General features: G+C 35.9%; 1 protein-coding gene across 1 annotated transcript; it reads right to left on the minus strand.

Annotated features, from left to right (window-relative positions):
• Positions 1–1,744: 1,744 nt before the first annotated feature.
• LOC106134968 (dipeptidase 1-like) lies at positions 1,745–16,170 on the minus strand. Its single transcript, XM_060946702.1, has 2 exons — positions 15,975–16,170; positions 1,745–3,088 (listed from the first exon to the last, which is right to left on the minus strand). The coding sequence occupies exons 1-2, from the start codon at positions 16,131–16,133 to the stop codon at positions 1,745–1,747; spliced, it is 1,503 nt and encodes a 500-aa protein (XP_060802685.1). The 5' UTR covers positions 16,134–16,170.

The following is a 16,170-nucleotide window of genomic DNA, read 5'->3' on the forward strand; positions in this document are numbered from 1 at the left end:
TGTTATTGTTGTCTGTTTTTTTTTTATTATGAAAGGCAGACAATACTGTGGTACAAACTGAAATCGGTATAAAAGTTTCAAATTATGTACCTACTTTTCTCTCTTTTAATACATGAGTTTATATTTTTTAAGTAAATAAGTAAAAAAAAAAACGGTCATTCCCGTTCGTCTAACCAAGAATGATGGTGGTGGGACGAACGGGATTAACCCATAATTTTGGGATAAGAAGTAAGAAACTCTGTGCCATGTTCAATCAGATTATTTGGCTAGGTACCTAGTAAATCAAATATGTTTTAGGTTATGTTTATGTTATGTTTTTCTTTCGTTTTATTTATTATGTACGTAATTTCGTGTTCGATATTCAAATAGAAAGATGGTTTACATTTGTTGTTTTTTTTTTTATCTATCACTAGACTTAATTTTAGTTTCAAATGATAATAACATTAACGTTTGTAGATACCTACTTACCTCAAGAACCAATTTTCGTATTAGTGGGACGAACTGGAATAACCCAAAAAAAAAATATTTTTTTTATTAAAAAAAAATATACAAGAAAGCAGTAAATTTCCGCCAAACTGGATGTAAGTAGGTATAACCATGGTCCAGTATGAGTTAAAGGTTACAGAAGTTGAGAGATCAGACGAGACGCGAATCGCTTCGTTTTAAGCGCGAATCTATTGGTCCGGTGGTCAGAGTGATCGGTTTCCACTTTTTAATACCTACCCAGATTCGATCCGCAGCTACTGATAGTTTTATTTTACTTTATTTTATCTCGACCGGCGGAGCGGCGGTAGTTGCCCGCTGGTTTTCAGTCGCTTGGTGTCCACAGAGTATTCTAACATGATTCAAAACGTCCGAGATCCTATCTGGTTATCAAAGTTCAGCTACGAACGTGGATTAAAGGAAATACAGGTACGTTACGTGCACATTTAATACCTGTATTATTTATAAATAGCTTTTGCTTTTTGTCAGAGGGTAGTGCTGTTAATAAATATCTGAATTTCCTACTTTAGTTTGTGCTCATAAACCACGGGTCTTCTCCAAGAAAGATTTCTGGGGGTCAAGAAGTCATAAAAATATGAAGATGAGCATTCTTTGATTATATGTACCTAGGTACCTATATAAATAAAAAAATATTTAGATAACATAGGTATCATTAATATTTATCTTGTATCTGTAAAAGGCAATCAAGGGAAAGACTACTTATAAACTTGGGATTTTGTTTTAGACAATGAGCTAGCAAAATGTCATTATCTGAATTACTTACATCAGTAAGCCATAAAGATGAACGTGGCTTTTCAGTATTTTTAGTCTTTTAGTCATGTCTATCCGGTAAAGGGTAAAGACGTGATTTTTTTATTTGTCACGTAATTTCCATGGACATTATAATAAAACAAATACCTATTATAAATAAAGAATATTTATTTTTCTATAAACACATTATTCCTTTTTATATCATCAATGGCTCACATCATATAAATCGCGGATCGCAATGGGCTTTCGTCAACGTAGTCGTGTGCATGGATGGAGAAGAGTTCAGCGGTAGGGCGCGGCCGACGCCGAGACGAAGCGCCCAGCGCGCGCGGCTCCTTAGCTAAACAATTTGTGCATCAAGGTCAGGTAGACAATACTTTAATCGCTAAATCACATTTGGACACTAATATACATGTATAACTACGTTCAACAAATGTCAATATTGAGCAGTACGAGGTGGGCCGCGGTAGTGCGCGGCACGCAGCCTGCGTCACGCGGGTCCGTATACGCAGTTGCCGCGTCGGGCTCCGGCCGTCTCTTCTCCCGGTAACACGGCCGCGCGCCTCCACTGATCGCGCACGCGCTCCACTGTCTGAAGCACGCGCACGACGTTCATGCCGGCCAGTTTCCTCACGTCATCTTCGCTCCAGTCAGGGTCGCGCAGCAACTCCGCCAGGAGGTTAGGATACCTCGACACGTCCTCCAGGCCCTCTGGTGGTGCGTCGATCCCGTCATATCCTGCACCCAAACCCACGTGCTCCACACCTGCCACGCGCCGCACATGATTGATGTGTGCGACCACATCTTCCACTGTAGCTTTTACTCCACAAGTAACTAATTTAGCGTAGAAATTAATCATTACAACTCCGCCATTTTTGGCAATCATACGAAGCAAGTCGTCAGGCACGTTCCGACTTGAATTGCAAAGTGCAGCAGCACCCGAATGAGAAAAAACTACTGGCGCTTGTGACGTCTCTAAAGCGTCCCGCGCCGTTTCTTCGCCTGCATGCGATAGATCTACTATCATGCCGAGCCGATTCATTTCACGCACTACAGCTTTACCGAAAACTGTGAGCCCACCCGCAGTGCCAGCGGCTCGCGCCCACCTCGTATCACAAGTATGAGTAACGGTAAGATATCGCGCTCCGAGTTGATAAAAGGCGCGTAGCACAGCTAATGAATCACCAAGGGCATGTCCTCCTTCTACTCCTATTAATGAAGCTATGCGACCATCTCTATGGGCGTCAAGAAGTTCTCCTGCGTCCGTAACAAGTGAAAGATGTCCTGCATTCATTTCTACTATACGTTTAATAACATCCATTTGCTCCAGCGCCAGCTGTACGGCATCACGATCCCGCGCTCCGCACGGTACATAAGCTGACCAAAACTGAGCACCGACTTGCCCGAGTCTTAAACGTGGAATATCAGTATGCGACCAGCGCGATTTCGCCCACGGTTCAAGTCCTTCAAGACTAGCACTCAAGTTAAAGTCTCCAATTTTGTTGTGAAGAAACTTCCGTATATTCCATGCCAGATCGTTGTGGCCGTCGACTAATGGAGAGTCTCGGAGCATTCTTCGTATAGTTGTTAACCTCTGTTCTGGCGTAGCCCGCCCCCCTCCACCAAGGGCGAGCGGTAAGGCAAGTGCAGCCCCCAGCGCGGCCAGGACCACTAAAGCAGCTAACGCGATCCGCCAGCGTGGGCGACGAGGGGTCGGTTTTTCGTCAGAGCTCCCTGAGGCCGAAGCCGACAGGGAGTCTGGGGCCCACCGTCCACAACGTTCTGCTACGTCCGGCAGGGGACCGGGAAACGTCATGCCCTCGGGAACTGCTGCCTGTAACAAACACATTTCAGTGTTCAGTCATTATTTTAAAATATATTCATAGGCTTGGATTTCAATCTCATTGTTTTGTTAATATAATATTGAGATAAAATTTTATTGCGTCAATATCATTAATTTGTATATAATGTCAATCCAAAATTTTTATCGTTAAAAACTCGTCAATTGTATAATATGCTTTATTAATAGTAATAATTTTCACACCGTAAATTATCTGGAAGGGTATTACGTATATATTTTTATTGACATAGGTAGTTAGTGGTCCGGATTAAAATTTTAGTTCTAAGTTAGAGGTTGGTATATATATACATATGCGTTGGTAATATAAATACCTACATGGTAATGTCAAAATGTTTAAATCTTAAAAGTGCGGTTTACAAGTAAAGATTGCTTGGACATACTTTTTTACTTCGGATGTACTGATGAAATGAAATTTTTTTTCCACCGTTAAAAAGATGCACCACGGACGACGCCCTAGCCCCGCTAGCTTATTATATACATATATCTATAATAGAAAATTGTATAATATACAGTTCTATAATATGAAATTGTATAATCCAAAGCTACTATGTATCTAATATATTTAAACGAGCAATTCTTGTATATATATATAATCAGGATCTCGGAAACGGCTCCAACGATTTTCATGAAAGTTACAGATTAGGGGCTTTTCGGCTTAAGGAATCGATTTATCAAGGTTCGAGAAAAGCTCGGTTCCCAAGATTATAAACATTTTAAAAACCGCGTTTTAAGAAACTATATCAGCGCCATCTCTGGTAGACGAAGCAAAGCTCGGTCAACCGGGTACTGTAATATTATGTATGGAAATTTGAGTAAATTTCCTTCGTATTCCTTTCCTTTCCTTCGTATTTCCAATAACACGCAAACGGAGTTGCGGGCAACAGCTAGTTTACAATAAACTCCGTGCCCCGCTAGGTCGTCCACGTACTTACTCTACTTTATCACTGTCTAATTTACTGACTACTTAGTATAAGTCATCCTATCAAGGGAGGGCCACGCAAAATATTTTTAACTAAAATATTTTTATCTGACATGTATTTTGGAAGGTAGAAAAATGTGATAATTTGAATATTCTAGACTTGAACAAAAAATAATAGTTTGGTCAGATGAACTTTGGTGAAATGCCATTGGTGATGAATTATTTGTTAATTTGTTAGTTGTTTAGTCAAAACTTGTTTGAATAAAGTAGGTAACTATTTTAAGTCAGGTAAAATTTCTGTCAATAATTCTAAAGCAATATCTCCACATAAATATTTTATGTATAGTAGTAAACGTAGTTTAACCCCATGAAGCGTAAACAAGATAATAACCACAACCACTTACAGAGTGCTTTAGTCATAAGGGTAATTCAGTAGATGTGCAAAATATGTGTAGTATGCCAGTCACGAGGGACTGGGAACGAGGTGGCTTCTAGAGTTGCAGATGTCAGGCATGACGATAATTTACCGCGTGTTCAATTATGCAAGGAGTACACATAGGGAAGGGGAGGGGGTGAGGGAGCCAGTAGGGGGAGTCTGAATAGCCTCTGACCCATTTACAAGTAGAACTGGCGCGAAGGCCCCGCTCGGGCGCCGAGATTTTCAGTCGTTGACAAGCTAATGACTAATGCTGCCCTTTTCATTTACTTTTTCACCAATTGTTTTCTAAAGCATTCATTTTTAAAACATTCGATTAATGCAATATGTAATATATTACAGATATATCTGAGGCAATAGTGCCTCAGATGCATTATTGCATTAATCGAATTTTTAAATTAGGTACTTATTAGAAAAGTCCATCTTATGGAAATAAAGATTAGGTCTACTGATACAGTAATACCTACTAATTAACTAATTAGATTTTCTGGAGCGTTTTCATAGCTGTCCATAAAATGTGGGAATGGCAACTAATCTAATCAAAACTAAGAATACTACATAAACAATCTATTCCAAACTTATTACGCTAAAAAGAACTCGTATCCCTATTAAATCCTTTCATTCTTCATTTCATTAGCATCATTTCGTTTCTAAATTTAGAAGGGATTAGGGAAAGCTTCATTAAAAATACATGTACCTGACATTGGATTCAGAGTGCCTATGGGGTGACATTGACCGCTCATTTGACGTCTAGTCTTCTCCTAAATAATAGAGTTTCAAACAATGAAGAATAATAAAAAGGAAAATATTGGAAGTGTAGGATTCTTTTTAAATTGTGTGTACACAAAGTATGAAGCATTTGTTTTATAGCGATAAAGAGTCATGCCAACGACAGCAATGCACTAGTAACATTTATTCAGAAGATATTTTTATAGTAAAATACGTGTACCGTGTACGGTTATAAAGTTGTAATTTATTCGTAAGCATATCAGCTGTTTCCGCAATGCGTGAAATTCGAAATATGAAAGAAGTGCCTATATCGTTTGCAACAATTATTGCACGCCAATTAATAAATGCAATATATCGTTGGCAACATATTGTGTTTTAATTATAACATTATGTTTGTTCCAAGTGACCAGTAAATACTACCTTTAAGTTTTTGGAAATGGCTTATTGATTCACTAATTGATAGCTTCTTGCGCAAATATATGTAATAATAATGACTGTAGAGATCCTGCACCACTGACTAATGTGGAGTGGAGCTATAATCTGGGGCAACCTACTGTGTCGTCGACCTTAATATCTCCCAGAGACTAGTTTTGGGGGAACGAACTTTGGCTAACTATAATTACATAAGATTGTAAAAACATTTGACATAGGTATTATTTAATAATAACTAATAACAGCTAAACGTGACCCTTACGTCTTCTCGCGGCTATTGGCTTTGTCTGCCCCGTAAGAGATAAAGACGTGATTGTATGTATGTAGATATGTATAAACTTGTCTTATTTATTGAACTACATGTTTACTTGTTGCTTTATGTGGAGGATAACACAATCCGGGTATTCTCCATATGTATTCTCCATATTCGCTCGTTACTGCAAACTACTGCAAACATGGGTTCTAATTAAGAACAATATAAAAGTGAACTATATATCGGACTTTCGTGTTGCTTGTTTCAGATATTAATAGCTTGAGAAGAATTGTGACGAAAGTGCGGCGCTTTGTTGGCGCGTGCCTTTTGCTACAAACGTTTGATTTGGCTGTCCATATGAGATGGTAATTACGGTTAATAAACATTGTAAAAAATATTATAGGAGGCAATATTTTGTTTCATGTTAGAGCCTTTACAAAAGTTACAAATGCCTCATTATTAGGTATGAATGCATAAAAAAACAATGACAGTAATGTGATGTTTGAAAATATATTGTTCTTATGTGTGTCAAATTTTGTACGAGTACATAGTTAAAAACAGAAATGGTTTGTTAGATCTTATAATAAAGTTTTAAGAATTCATTACAAAGATCCAAAGTTTTATTTAGTGCGTACAACGTCATACATAATTATTGCTTTACGTTCAATTATTCAAGAAAAGGAGAATTATAGTAATAAAGAAAGGCATTCAGTTAAGGTATATAAATGAATATCTGATTACATCGAAACGTACCTAATTCCTATATCTTACGTCATAATTCTGTATTTACGGAGGTAGGTCACATTTAAACAGAAGCAAGCCAGCGAAACATCTGTGGCAACAGTTGGCACGGGAGGCGGAGTTTTATTGTATTTTTTTATTACCGTCTGCATTGCAAGCAAGCTTATGACCACAAAAGCATCAGCTTGGTATAGTCTGCATTGAATCGAAGCCATTCTAAAGATAATGCAAATTACTGGCGATATCCTGAAGAAAGTTATAAAACAGGGACGCTGCAAATGCCCTGTGCTTGCCCCAGGTGTGCCCGGTCAATGTGTACGCCTGATAGAGTGGAATGAATGACAACTCGCTTGTAAACCTCGCCCGCCCTGTCTTTGTTAATCAGGCTGGATACACTAACATTTAATGATTAAATATTTTCCAGACGCACTTTAGTATTATTGGTGAAGTTCACAAAGAGTTAACTAGAAAATAATGAGTTTATTACTTACAATCTAAAGCTGTTTTCGTAAAAACGTAAACTTCTGAAGTTTCTGATCTTAATTTTATAGTGTGCAATAAGATAATAATAAACGTTATATTATTTGGTTAATACATTATATAATATAATCCGAGATTCTCTTCGTTATCTATGTGTTTTAAAATTTGATATAATAATAACATGAAATACGTTCGAAAATATCGAATCTTTTAACTCGGTGTAAGAATTAAAATTGCAAATTCGTGAGCGGTCACAAGTTTGTGTTAATTGTTTTCCGTTACTTTATAGCAGCATCTCACTATCTGCAGCAATAAACAAATAGAAATCTGACCATACTTAATGGTAGTAGAAGGTACTTTAAACAGCTAGGCAAAAAAAGTATTATTTCTACATCATTTCTGTGTGATCGGTAGTTGGTTAGTATCAATAAACTATAGGTATCATAAAGCAACAATATAAATGTTTCATCAGTTTTAAAGCTATATATAAATTGCTGACCTAATAATAAAACTTTTCATTGAACTATCGCGTAAAACTTAACAAGAAACAATGGTTGGAGTTCGTGACCACCAAAACTGAGAGGCCGAGAAAGTTGTGCCAGCAGTCGGCAGTCGCCGGGCGCGGGCGGAGCTGCATCGATTCTCTGTAAGACTAGCGGCCCTCGGCCTCTCACCGGCCTCTGCTGCTGCCCCCACAATGCCAGCATAATGTTCCGTGAAATTTGCGCCCCCATTGTTACCTTACAACTAACCATCCATTCGCACCGCTTTTATACAGCGAGACCTGGATGTTTTATGGACCGAACTTCGAATAATACCCATGAATCACCCTCGCAAACATTAATGGAATTGAATCCAGAGTATTTCTACTAAACACAGGGTTTGTGGCAGATAAAATATTTATGGTGCAAATGTCAGAGTAGACCCATGTCGATTGTTATTTATACCACTGACAGTTTGAATTATTTATGTTTAAATATGGCAGCATTGTGATGTACGAATGTTCTGTTTTCAAAAATAACCACACTACCCCAGGATCATTCATGAATATCATGTTCATTATTTTTCATTGGTACTCTATCTATTAGCATAAAATTTTGTGTCATAATTTTACATGGCATACCTTTGTTTAGCCTAATAATTGTTACGCATAATATTATTTGGCATAACTTTTTAGGCATATTTCTTTAAGCATACCTACTATAAGCATAACCTAACCTAACCTAAGAAGTACTCGCCTTATAGCGCATTACACTACATCTGCTCCGCGCAAAAAATAAATTAGTCTAAACTATATTTATGCCTATTGAAATAGTATGCCAACAAAACCAATAATGCCAAAAAACTTTTATGGCAAAAAATAGTATGCGTAACTCATTATGCCAAACAAAATAGGACAAAAAGATATTAGTCGAATGAAAGGGATCCCATTTTCATTACATTCCACTTTTGCATTTGACCGCACATTTTCAATTTATTTGTAATTTTTAAATCTATGGTTTGTAAGATCTAGGTACGTAAAATTCTTTTGTAAGATGGATGTCTATTTGTCACTCTTTGACGCAAAATCTTTATCCTGAAATTCTACGGGAGCTAGCGAAGTGACATGAAAATAAATGAATTCATGAATAATAGACGTCTTCAAATAGTATAGCTTACTTTAAGCGCATTAGTGTGTCCTTGATTGATCAAAAGTTAAAATTTGTATTAAAACAAAGGCATCTAAATATAGATGGTCACTGAAATTTTAAGCAACATTAGGTACTCATACACTGTGATGTATTTAACATATACGAAAATGTGTGTTTTATTTTTTGGACGACCGGATTTTTCAACTAGGTCATCCCTTAAAATTAGATGGACCGGGCGCTTATGAGCACACAGCTCTAATGTACTACAAAGATAGCCCAGATCAATATCTCTTTGGACCGTCTGTAGAGAGCAGTGAAAATAGGGTAACTACCAACAACAAAAAAAAAGTTGTAAGTGAGTCAAGCAACCACTTTGATGTTATTTACAAACAGCGATGCGTGAACTAAGGCGATATTTCGGACGTCAAGTTTCCCTAATTCCGACCTAAGTACGTACACCAAAAGGAACTCATAAAACGAATTCTCGAGAAAATATTTGTTAAAAGAGCCGAGTGAGGAGAGCCGTTTACCCGCCATGATTAAGGAAGAGATAACTGATGTTTTCCTTCCTCTACGTGTGTACCTACTTGATTACTACCTTTCCGAACTTTCTTCCTCTTACGTAATTCATTCACGATGTTTATGACTGAATAAAGTACCTTATTAATGAATTACGGAAAATATTCAAATAAATCTTTGGTAAATCTCAATTTGGCCTTCCAGAATTGAAAAGACTGAAAGGCCCAATTGAGCTGCATGCCTTAATGATACAATTAAGATTCAAATAGTGACAGTTTGCTGCATCACCCATCGTCTAAAAGAAGAATATTAGCCTTTTCCTTGATTGACTTTTTCAACCTGGTACACACTGTGTTTTTTCTTTGCTACATAAAACAACATGCTAAACCAGCAAGAAGTTCCAGTATACCTATGCGTAGGTACTAGGGATATTTTCTTGAAGACGATGACCTTACTTTTTGAATCTCAATTCCATCCATTAATCCATGCAGCTGATCTCAACGTAGCCTTTTAGTCTTTACGAGATTGTTGACTATATCACCCCCGTTATTTTTATGTATATATAGAAACAAGTTGTGTACAATTTGTGTATTTTTACGAGATTTTATGTAATGAAAGAAAAAAAAATAACCCCCCCACTAAAAGATTTATATTTTGAGATATTTTGTAACTTCCCTCAACTTCATTAAAATGTTTTCCTTAAAACTTTTGTCTTAACAAAGATACCAATAGCTTGTCTGTAAAGATTAATCAAAATTAAATTAAACAACATTAATAAAAATACGAATTTATTTAGTTAAAAGCTCCAATCTATAAATATTATAAATGTGAATTTGTTTTTTTATACGTTTTTTACGTCCAAATCCCAGAACCGATTTCCACGAAACGCATACATACAGTAGTGTGCGAAGAAGTAAGTATACAGAGTACTCTCACGTGGTCGTGGCGAAAGCAAGAACAAATATACACCTACGTGCAATAAATTTATGAAATTTTATTTTCATGACAAAAATAAATGCAATGCTCTCAAGTGTTTGTTTATTATATGAAGAAAGAGGACAATTTGAACGGTAAATGTAAATATTCCGACCTCTTTCCCTAGGTCGCGATAATACCTAAGGTACAATCAACTGCAGTTTCAACATCGCAGAATGTGCGTATCATTGAGTTTTTTCGAGGGGTCATTATTGACCACAATCATCTTGTTTGTTTTGTCTTCTCTATTAGTATGGTAGTAGTTTTATGTGCTAGTTGTAATAATAAACATGTATTTTTTTATTAAGAAGACCAACAGCTATTATGATTAAGTACAATATTGTACGGCTCACGACACCAATAGAAAAAAAAGGACCACATCATCTCTTTCTCATGGATCTTGTAAAACGCGACTAAGAGATAGACTTATAAACATGGAATTCTTTTTGTGGGCGATGGGCTAGGTACCTGTCCCTATTTCAATCTGAATTCTATCATTAAGCCAAACTGCTAAACGTGGCCACTCAGTCTTTCGAGACTGTTGGCTCTGTCTACTCCGCAAGGGGTCGTGATTATACGTATGTATAAATATGATAGAAATAAAATGGGCCGGAGAAAAAAAATTAAAGTTTGAATATTAAACGCTAAGAAACTTTAACCTTATCGAATAATCAAATTATAGTTTTTATTTGTCTACTAATTACTGTTTATAGGGTAAAAAAAGGTAAACATCAACATGCATTCATGCACATTCATATCGCGTCTTTTTCCTAGTATGTTAGACCGAACCGATTGTTTTATTTTTTATATTATATTTGAGTGATAAACAAGATAAGGCCTAAGGTGATGCACGCAAGCTCAAATAATGCATACACACTCTTGCCTTGAATGTCAGATTGTCAGAATTCAATTCTTGATTTTGTCAAAGGTAGTAAAAAGTTCTAAATTTTATACGTATTTTATATTCAATAATGGAATTAAACTTAGAAAGAGTAACACGTTGACAGCACAACGCTTAATAGAATGAATCTGATGTCTTTAAGGCTTTTGCTATTTTTACAATCTTAACGGGAAGTTTTCTCTATTGGATTAGTATGAAATTTACGTAAAAATCAAATCCTATCTTATACTTTCTTCCTTCCTTCTCCTAATATTAAAAATAGAATGTTTGTAAGGATTAATGTATGTTTGTGTAAAATAAAACCTAAATGAATACAATGGGTAATTTTTGTCCCGAAAATGATGAGGCGAAACGCCAGGGCACGCAGTTAGTCTAATATAAAAATAATGTTAAGATTGTGAGCTTGGACATCTTAAAGCGTCCATTGGGACTACACTTAGTGCAAGGAAGGCCCTTTGTTTACTCTACGATAGGACCAACCCTTTACTCACAGCAAGCAATTTGTAGCCTTTAACCCGAGTTAACCTCAAACAAAGTTAAATTTCATTGATATAATCAAGGTAACCAATTAGATTACCTAGGCACTGGAAAACATTAGTGCAATGGGTGGTTGTTCCGCTAACCCTCATAATCAGTCATATTTAAGGCTTCAAAATTGCTTGATTCATTATTATTTCTCATTATTAACAATATTCAAACTTAGCAAAGTTGAAAGATATCGTGAAACAAAAATTTATTTTAGGAATAACTCTTTGCCTACGCCTTATACTTGATACTAAAGTTACATATGAAATAATATTTTTATGGAGTTTTTATGACTCCTGTTAAACTAACAATGGGTTGAAAATAACATTAACGCGCTAACATAAGTAAGTAGATATATATTCTATTATTATTTCTTCTATAAGATTTTTTATTTTTTATTTCTTCGTAGTGAGCTATTGCTTTAGGATATACATTTACGTAGCAAACTACGAAATGCTACGCCTTTTTCATAGCGGGCTTTGCTTTGCTCTAAGTTGCTACCTATTTTTGTAGCAAGCTGAGAAATGCTATGCTTTTTTCGTAGCGGGCTGCTCTCGGTAGCTACGCATCTATGTACGAGTTGCTACGAAAACTTCGTAGCATAAATATGGTCTACATTTTTGTCGAGGGCTTGTTGCATTTTATTCGTCCAAAGATTTTACTTTAAATCGTATGAAAGTTCTTTTTCAGCAATTTCGATATAAATTAAAGGTAAATAATACTTTCACCTTTAAGTAGATTTTTTAGGTTAAATTTTTACGTTTTATCCTTAGATAAGTATAATTATTAGAGACTTCATTGGCGCATAGGTCCGTTTTATCTCGTTCCCGTGAAAATATATGGAAATTATGTATCATCATAGTCAAACCAATACTTTTACCATGTAAGACGAATGTACGCATCATGTAAGACTAACTCATGCTCATGCATGCATTCAAAAATTATTTTTCCCACGTATTTGGGCTTGGTGTCCCAGTATTTCAAAGTTTTATACCTACCTAAAAGGTAAAAACAGGACCTTATTACTAAGCCTTGACTGTCTGTCACCTGGGTGTATCTCTTTAACTGTAATAGCTAGAAAGCTGAAATTATCACAGAATATTTAGTTATATATTTTCCAAATAAGTTTAAAATAAAATTAAAGGGGTAATTTCGTTTAATGTGAAGATTTTCGTAATGATCGTTCGAATCCCTTCGTTTGGCCGTTAATAGATAGATGCAATAGTATTTTTCATTCTTAATTGAAACCGATAAATATAAGTGTTGTTATTTGAATTATTTATAGATGTTTGGCAAAAAAAGCCGCGACAGAAAAGAAAAGATACGGCGGTAATCCTTCAAATCTATAGAATTCAGTGACCCACTGAATTGAAATGAGCCCGCCTAAGCCCCCTGTACGGACTAGCGAGCCACTCATACCTTGTTGGATACTCTTTAAAGAACTTAATCAGCTACCCCTTATATACTTATTACTGAAAAAGCTGACCCTTGTATTGCCCCTTAGAGGGCTGGAGAAAAAAAAATTGTACCTGTTTTTAAGTTGGACTAAACTAAACTTCATCAAAAAAGGACCCGCATTCAAATCATAGCAATAGTTTTCGCGCGATGCGACTACTCACAGACAGAAATAAAAAAAAACACACATTTTTGGCTTCTGCTGGTGATAAATAGACTCCTCGTGTGGAAATCTTTCAAGTACCGACATCGTACAGTAACTATTTTATTATAAGTAAAGATTAATTATAAATAACTGGAAGCTATAAAGTCGTGAATATAGGCAGAGTATTTTGCTACGGCTACTTCTGCACTTGCCCTTTGGAAGCATGTCTTATTATAGTAGGTATGTTTAACATAAGCAATATTTGACATCAATATAATCACATGACTATACTAGATTGTACGTGTAATATTTTCATTTAACCTTAAATTGTTAAGCATAAAATCCACAGTGCCTTTCTATTCTCATAATAACAATAGAAAGATGAAAATACCACGAAAATATCAATGACAATTTCAATAAAGACTTTGCATCAATCAAAGCGAAACACTAGGCCATTATGAAGTCTAAATGGAATTAAAATCCGAATTGTACATTTCAATTCTATTATATTTGAATGAGTGAACTCGTGTTTAACGAAACCCTTTGGGTGAAATCAAGCGTGTAACCGGAGATAGATCGCGCCGGCAAATTTAACCGTTTGCTTTCCGAGTTCTGACACGAATTGCCAAACTGAGACGAGTTTCCATACGCAGCAAAACTTGCAGTTCTGACTAATAATATTTAAATTGAAGAGTGTCCTATATACGTCAATACACGTCTCTACATTTACAAGATAGACAGGGCCAATATTCTTGAAAATATTGTAAGGCCACGTTCAGATGTATGCCTTAAAGATGGAATGAAAAATGAAAATTGTCCTTATAGGTAATAAAAGAGGGACATAATTTTCGCAGAAACTGGATAAGACATTTTGTGTGTCGTAGTTGTACGTAGTCGCGGATTAGAGCCAATTATATCCCTAATAAGGATTCATTTACGACTTACTGAAAATCATTAATTTTGTCCCGCATAGAGTCGAGTAAAAAAAGGTAAATTTACTATCTACAACAAGAGAAAAAAGAAACATATCTATATAGTGTCAAACTTTCACATTTAGATATAACTAGCTGTCCCGGCAAACGTTGTTTTGCCATATAAATATTTTTTAAGTAATTTCTAGTTAAAAAAATAATGTTAAGGGTGGACAACCCTTATCACTAAGGGCATACCTTAGTGATAAGGGTTGTCCACCGTTATTTAAAAATAGATGTTGCCCGATTCTATGACCTACCTACTCAATATGCTCACAAAATTTCATGAGAATCTGTCAAGTCGTTTCGGAGGAGTACGGGAACGAATATTGTGACACGAGAATTTTATATATAAGATATAGGTGGAGGCGTGTGGTTCCCAAAACTAAAAAATAGAACCATTCCATTTCTTTCCCATGGATGCTCTAAAAGACGATTAAAGTAATTAAAATATTCATCTAGCATTTCGCACTCACCATAATCCAAATCGGCTTTTTTCTGAAAAGGTTGCGGAGGTCAGATGAGAGTCGTTTCGAGCAAAAACTTGACTAACCAAATCCAGAATCATGGTCAGAATCGCACCTTCACACCCTTTGCATTAATGTTAGTGTATTTGGGATTAACGTCAAGACAAAAAAGAAAATGCATATGATAAACATGGAAGGAATATTAGATATATAGGATCGCAAAAAATCCACAATATTTTATAAAGGGAAAAGTCTTATTAGCCATAGAGGGGACAATAGACTCTTATTTGATGAATTCATCATTCCATCATGAACTAGGTATTACGCAATAAACTCTTTCTTATCATTGATATGAATGGATTATAATTTAAGATTAATCCCCAGTCCAATAAACAAAAACTAGTTGGTTATAATTTCATGGCATTAAAATGTAGGGCCATGTAAAAGCTAGGATATATTAAGATCAAGAAATAGGATCAAAAACGGAGCAAATCTTGTAATGAAAGCATAAGTAATCTACATCTTTCAAACAAAAGAGAAATAATACCTGCTACTTACGTTCTCTAATTGCTATTCGAATTCTTTTTACAGTGTGGATAGTTTCTCATTAATCCTAAAGTTGTTAATCAGTTAAAGTTGTCTTCAAAACTTTCGCAACGTAACTACGGCACGCGGCTTTGTGACCATTGGCCTCGGAAGATACTTTTTTATTTAAATTAAAGTTTCAGATCTTTCTCAGTTATACCTAATTGCCTCCATAATTGTTAAAAATAAATAATAATTGTAAAAAAATAGGGATATTTTAAATTTTTATGTTTTACAACAGTTTTCTACAATATACTGTAATAAATTTTTGGAATGAATTCTTCTTATGTTTTAATTTAAAACTAGTATAGTTTAAATAAGCCCCTATGACTTCATGCGTAAAAAAGTCTAGATATAATCACAATGATTTATGTCTATGCACTTATAAAAGTTTTAATAAATAAAAGGTATTTTTGGCTAAGTAAAACTTTAATATAAATATTATATATGTATATTAAAGTTTTACTTAGTACGAATATTATTTATTATAATAGGTAACTTTGAAACGATTTTAATTGAACTGAACTTTGACCATACCTACAACTTGAGCGCGCCAAACGTAATATTATATAATATGTAAAGTGTCAGTGACATGTAAACTACAAACAAATCAGCATGGAGCATCCCTATTGGACGCCGTGAATCATGCAAGATGAGGAGTGATGCTACAGATTGAGGAGGACATTCACACGTACGTGGGCGTGCGGAGACGTGATCGCGCGACAAACACAGGCATGCGCCGCGGGCGCCACCTGGTAGTCCATGTAGTTTCCGTAGCCCATGTGGTCGCAGGTGCAGGCGCAGTTCTCGATGTGCCGCCGCAGCTCGAGCTCGAGCTCCCACGGCGGCTCCATGAGCGCGTCGAGGGCAGCGGGCGCGCGCCGCGGCGAG

This window comes from Amyelois transitella, chromosome 11 (genome assembly GCF_032362555.1).
Source record: "Amyelois transitella isolate CPQ chromosome 11, ilAmyTran1.1, whole genome shotgun sequence".
In the NCBI taxonomy this organism is placed as follows: domain Eukaryota; kingdom Metazoa; phylum Arthropoda; class Insecta; order Lepidoptera; family Pyralidae; genus Amyelois; species Amyelois transitella.